This window comes from Scyliorhinus canicula, chromosome 8, assembly GCF_902713615.1.
Source record: "Scyliorhinus canicula chromosome 8, sScyCan1.1, whole genome shotgun sequence".
Classification (NCBI taxonomy): domain Eukaryota; kingdom Metazoa; phylum Chordata; class Chondrichthyes; order Carcharhiniformes; family Scyliorhinidae; genus Scyliorhinus; species Scyliorhinus canicula.
Genome location: NC_052153.1, coordinates 161,667,857 through 161,673,856, shown reverse-complemented (window position 1 = coordinate 161,673,856; position 6,000 = coordinate 161,667,857). Strand labels below are relative to the sequence as shown.

Below are 6,000 nucleotides of genomic sequence, written 5' to 3'. Positions count from 1 at the left end.
GCTCCCATGCCATTCCCATAGGGGCTGGTTTAGCACAGGGCTAAATTGCTGGCTTTGAAAGCAGACGAAGGCAGGCCAGCAGCACGGTTCAATTCCCGTACCAGCCTCCCTGAACAGGCGCCGAAATGTGGCGACTAGGGGCTTTTCACAGTAACATGAAGTTACTGTGAAAAGCCCCTAGTCGCCACATTTCGGAGCCTACTTGTGACAATAAGCGATTTGCATTGCATTGCATTTTTTTCTCTCAGCCATGTGTTTAAACCTTTGTTCCTTTGGCAATTTATATGTGGGCTCATAGTAATCCATAGATAACTACTTTTGCCGTTCTGCATTTTACATTGTACCCAGCTCCTCAGATGTAAGGTTCTGCTGAGTGAGTCTCAAGAACAGGATCCCCCTCCCACCCTCCCCCTCGCTCTGTCCAAATAGACACCTTTTGAACAAGACCCACATTACAAGGGCTCGGTCAGCTCCCTCTTCACACTCTCTCTCTCGGACAATCACTCCTTCCTGGGTTCCACCAAACAATATGTTGTTCTCACGATTTCCATCCAACTGTGAATGAGATTAAACTCAAGCTCCCCCCACTCCACTTCTTAGCCCCGATCCACCACTGTGCACTGGGAGCTCCAGTTGCTCTTTATTTATTGTGAGGTTATCCCTCCACGGTCCTGCTAAGCAACTCTCACTTAAATCCTAATGTTACCTAGCAACTACATACAACAAGCACAGAAGACATGCTTCACACTTTGTCTGGTTCCTGTGCTGGGTTCTACGTGCAGTGTTGATAAGTAACGACACTCGCCTGATTGAAATGCCTATGAATGACCTTCCCTGATATGAGGTTGCCAAGCCTCTGAGACTTGAGACGGGAGCTAGGCCCTGGAGTTCTGTCTGCTGCAAAGGGTCTGCACTGCGGGATGATGCCAGCGTAGCTCCCTCACTTTTGTAACCTCACAAATGGAAGGCAATCTTGCAGCGATGTCCAGATCGGTCAGCAATCGAAAAAAAAAAGTAACGTTTAGAGAGCAGCTAAATCATTGTGAGTTACTGCACCGAATCCTTAATCCCTGGCACAGTTGCTGTTGAAGGAGTCATTTCAGTTCTGGGTGTGATGTAGTAATGCATATCCCACTTTACACTTGGCTGTTTCCTGAATTGTGTGTTTCGTGGTGGGAAAACAGAATTGAAGTAAAATATCTTCTTTCATAATCATTCTTGTATCTCTTTCAAATTAGGTGAAAAGACTGGCAGAAGAGGTAACTTCCATTCCAACGTAATTCGATCCTACTTCTCTTTCCTGGTCAAACAACTCGAGTTGTCTCCTCCTTTATATCGGAGTTTGAAGGAGAAAGGAGTCTTAACCACTGACCAAATAGGACAGATTGAGGTAGGATTTTTTTCCTCCATTGGAGATTTGAGCACCCATTTCCTCTATAATATGTCGGCATATTAAGGGCGGCATGATAGCACAGTGGTTAGCATTGTCGCTTCACAGCGTCAGGGTCCCAGGTTCGATTCCCGGCTTAGGTCACTGTCTGTGCGGAGTCTGCATGTTCTCCTCGTGTCTGCGTGCGTTTCCTCCGGGTGGTCCGGTTTCCTCCCACAAGTCCCAAATAGAACTGGTATGCTGTTAGGTAATTTGGACATTCAGAATTCTCCCTCAGTGTACCTGAACAGGCACCAGAGTGTGGTGACTAGGGGATTTTCACAGTAACTTCATTGCAGTGTTAATGTACACCTACTTGTGACAATAAAGATTTATGATTATTATTATAACTTTGTGAGGAAGCAGAAGTGACTGGGCCAAGGTTGGGGGTGGGGGCCTACCTTGCTCCCAGAGTCCGTGAATGTTAAACCTGTTAAACTGTAAACTCGAATTGCTTTTCATACCTCTGCTAGCCGCTTTATGACTAGAGAGGTTTTGTTCCATTTGCATTAAATCATAGAATGGTTACTGTACATGAGGCCATTCATCCTATCCTATCTGTGCTGGCTCTCTACAAGACCAACATTGCTAGTGCCACTACCCTGCTTTTTCCCTGTAACTCAGCCAAACTTGGCTTTTCAGATAGTAATCCAATCACCTTTTGCAAGGCAGCAGCTTCTGCCACACTCTCAGACAATGCACTGAACATCCTATCCACTTCCTGCATTTAAAAAAAAAAGTTTTCCTCTCCCCGTGTCTGCGTGGGTTTCACCCCCACAACCCAAAGATGTGCAGGGTAGGTGGATTGGCCACGCTAAATTGCCCCTTAATTAGAAAAAATAATAATTGGGTACTCTAAATTTATTTTTAAAAAGTTTTCCCTTGTGTCATTATTGCTTCTTTCACGGGGCAGCACGGTGGCACAGTGGGTTAGCACTGCTGCCTCACGGCGCCAAGATCCCAGGTTCGGTCCCGGCTCTGGGTCACTGTCTGTGTGGAGTTTGCACATTCTCCCCGTGTTTGCGTGGGTCTCGCCCCCACAACCCAAAGATGTGCAGGCCAGGTGGATTGGCCACGCTAAATTGCCCCTTAATTGGAAAAATTGAATTGGGTACTCTAAATTTATAAAAATAAAAAATAAATAAAAAAACAATCATTACTTCTTTCACCAGCTACTTAAATCTGTGCTCTCTGGTTGCCAATCATTCCATCAGTGGGAACAATCTATCTCTATGTACTCTATCCAGACTCCTCCTAGTTTTCAATGTAGTGTTGCTTCCATTTTTTTCATAAATCAGGATTCTATCTAAAAAAGCAAGCTAGAAATATAGTTACTGAAGTTAAATTAGGATTTTATGAGGCTGACTCTTTTCCAGCAAGGATTAATGGAGTTGACAGCAGATTAAGATTCTGAGGTGCCCTTCATCTATATAATTACCAATAATTGTTAGTCATTCTAGAGGCAGTCAGCAGTGATACCTGTGTTTTTGACTGGGGCCTTTGCTGGATCTCTGTCACAGTCTAATCCAATGGTTAATGCAGCTACTTCAAGGGCGGCACGGTGGCACAGTGGTTAGCATTGCTGCCTACGGCGCTGAGGACCCGGGTTCGAATCCCGGCTCTGGGTCACTGTCCGTGTGGAGTTTGCACATTCTCCCCGTGTCTGCGTGGGTTTCACCCCCACAACCCAAAGATGTGCAGGGTAGGTGAATTGGCCACGTTAAATTGCCCCTTAATTGGAAAAAATGAATTGGATATTCTAAATTTATAAAAAAAAAACAGCTACTTCACAAGGTCCTTTTCACCTGGTTCTTAGTGCAGAATCTGTGAAAGTGCAAGTGTTTGAAGCACAAACAGAAAATGCGGCGAATACAGTGGGCCAGTCAGCATCTTTAAATAGAAAGAAAGGTTAATATTTGGGGTGCAACTCAACGGATGTTACCAAGGATGGACTTACTTTACTCTTATGGCTTTAAAAGTGCCAAATTGGTCTGGGATATAGTCATAGAGCTTTGACAACATGGAAAGAGGCCCCTGTGGCCCATCGCTGGGCATCACGCATTCTAATCCAGCACTTGGTCTGTTGCCTTGTATGCTAAGGTATTTCATCTAAATACTTCTTCAACGTTGTGAGAGTTCCCGCCTCTACCACCCTTTCAGGCAGTGTGTTCCTCCCACCACCCTCAGTGAAAACATTTTTCCTCACATCCCCTCTAAACTCCTTCCCATTACCTTAAATCTACGCCCCCTGGTTATTGAACCCTCCACTAAGGGAAAAAATCCCTGCCTATCTACCTGATCAAAACCTCTCATATTTTATACAGCTTGAATCAGATTCCCCCTCAGCCTTCTCCGCTCCAAGGAAAACAACCCCTGCCTATCCAGACTTTCTTCAGAGTTGAAACACTCCAGCCCAGGCAACATCCTGTTTAATCTCCTTTACACCCTCTCTAGTGCAATCACTTGTTTTCTATAGTGTGGCAACTATAACTGCACACAATATTCCAGCTGGGGCCTAACCAGCTCCAGCATAACCTCCCTGCTCTTACATTCTATGCCTCGGTTAATAAATGCAAGTGTCTTCTTAATCACATTATCTACCTGCCTTGCTGTGTTCAGGGATCTACGGACATGCACACCAAGGTCCCTCTGATCCTCTACATTCCTAGGGTCTTACCATTGTATATTCCTTTGCCTTGTTAGTCCTCCCAACATGCATTACATCACACTCCTCAGGGTTAAATTTCATTTCCTACTGTACTGCCCATCTAACCAGCCCGCCTATATCATCCTGTAATCTAAGGCTTTCCTCCTCGTTATTTACCACCACCAATTTCTGTGTAATCTGCAAACTTACTGATCATACTTCCTGCATTGATATCTAAACCATTGATGTACACCACAAACAGAAAGGTACCTAGCACTGATCCCTGCGAAACACCACTAGACACAGGCTTCCAGTCACAAAAACAACCTTCGAACAACACCCTTGCTTCCTGCCACTGAGACAACTTTGGATCCAAGTTGCAAGATTGCCCTGGATCCCGTGGGACCTTACTTTTTAGGCTAGTCTCCCATGCAATACTTTGTCAAAGGTCTTACTGAAGTCCATGTAGACCTCATTAACTGCACTGATCTCAACTACATACCTAATCAGCTCCCCAAAAATTCAATCAAATTTGTAAGACATGATCACACTTTGACAAAGACATGCTGACTATCCTTGACTAATTCTTGCCACCACAAGTGGAGATTAATTCTGACCCTCAGATATTTTTCCAATAGTCCACCCCCTGATTGCTATACCTACATCATCCTCCTCCATAGTGAACACAAGGGAGGTTTTAAATAAGTACTTTGCATCCATGTCTTCTGGCTCCATACACACGATCACCACATTGGTCCCTAATGGGTCCTACTCTTTCCCTGGTCATCCTCTTGCCCTTAATACCCTTCAAATTTTCTTTTATTTTACCTGCCAGTGATTTTTCATGCCCTCTCTCGCTCTCCTTGTTTCTTTTTTTAAGTAACGCCCTGCACTCTCTGTACTCCTCTGGGGCTTCCGCTGTTTTGAGCCCTCGGTATCCGCCATTAGCTTCCTTTTGTTTTCTTGTCCAATCCTGGTTATCCCTTGGCATCCAGGGTTCTCGGGACCTGTTTCTCCCATCTTTCACTTTTACAGGAACATGTTAGCCCTGTGCTCTATTTCCTTTTTGAATGAATCCTACTGCTCTGATGTAGGTTTTCTTAAATGTAGCTGCTCCCAGTCAATTTTTGCCATATTTTTTTCTTTGTTCTTGGGATGTGGGTGTCGCTTGCTGGGTCAGCATTTATTGCCCATCCTTGAGGGCATTTAAGAGTCAACCACATTGCTGGGGTCTGGAGTCACCAGGTAAGGATGATGGACTTCCTTCCTGAAAGGACATTAGTGAACCACATGGGTTTTTGCGACAGTCGACAATGGTTTCATGGTCATCATTAGGCCTTTAATTCCAGATTTTTATTGAATTAAAATTTCACCATCTGTCCTGGAGGGATTCGAACCCGGGTTCCCTGGGTCTCTGGATTATTAGTCCAGTGACAATACTACTTTGCCACTGCCTCCCTCTAGATACTGTCTATTCCTATTAAAATGGGCCTTCCCCCAATTCAGAACCTTTATTTCCAGTCCATCTTTGTCCCTTTCCATAACTACCTTAAATCCTACTGAGTTATGGTCACTATCACCAAAATGCTCCCCACTGAAACTTCTACCGCTTGCCTGGCTTCATTCCCTAAAACTAGGTCCAGCACCGATCTTTGTAGGACTTTCTATGTACTGGTATAAAAAGCTCTCTTGGATACATTTTAAGAATTCCACCCCCTCTAAGCCTTTTGCACGTTGACTATCCCAGTTAATATTGGGGAAGTTGAAATCCCCTACTATTATTACCCTATATTCTTACATTTCTGAGAGATTTGCTTACATTCTGCCCTTCTATCTCTCCTTGACTGTTTGGGGGCCTATAAGTACGCTCCCAGCAATGTGATTGCCCCCTTTTTGTTTCTAAATTCTATCCATATAGGCTCAT

At 44.5% G+C, this 6,000-nt stretch overlaps 1 protein-coding gene across 1 annotated transcript in view; it reads left to right on the top strand.

Annotated features, from left to right (window-relative positions):
- The first annotated feature begins 782 nt into the window (after window positions 1-782).
- LOC119969933 overlaps window positions 783-6,000 on the top strand; it is a 28,139-nt gene continuing 22,921 nt past the window's right edge. The window contains exons 1-2 of the mRNA XM_038803901.1: window positions 783-1,042; window positions 1,239-1,390. Coding sequence (XP_038659829.1) covers window positions 961-1,042; window positions 1,239-1,390 — 234 coding nt within the window. The 5' untranslated portion in view covers window positions 783-960. The remainder of the gene's footprint in view (window positions 1,043-1,238; window positions 1,391-6,000) is intronic.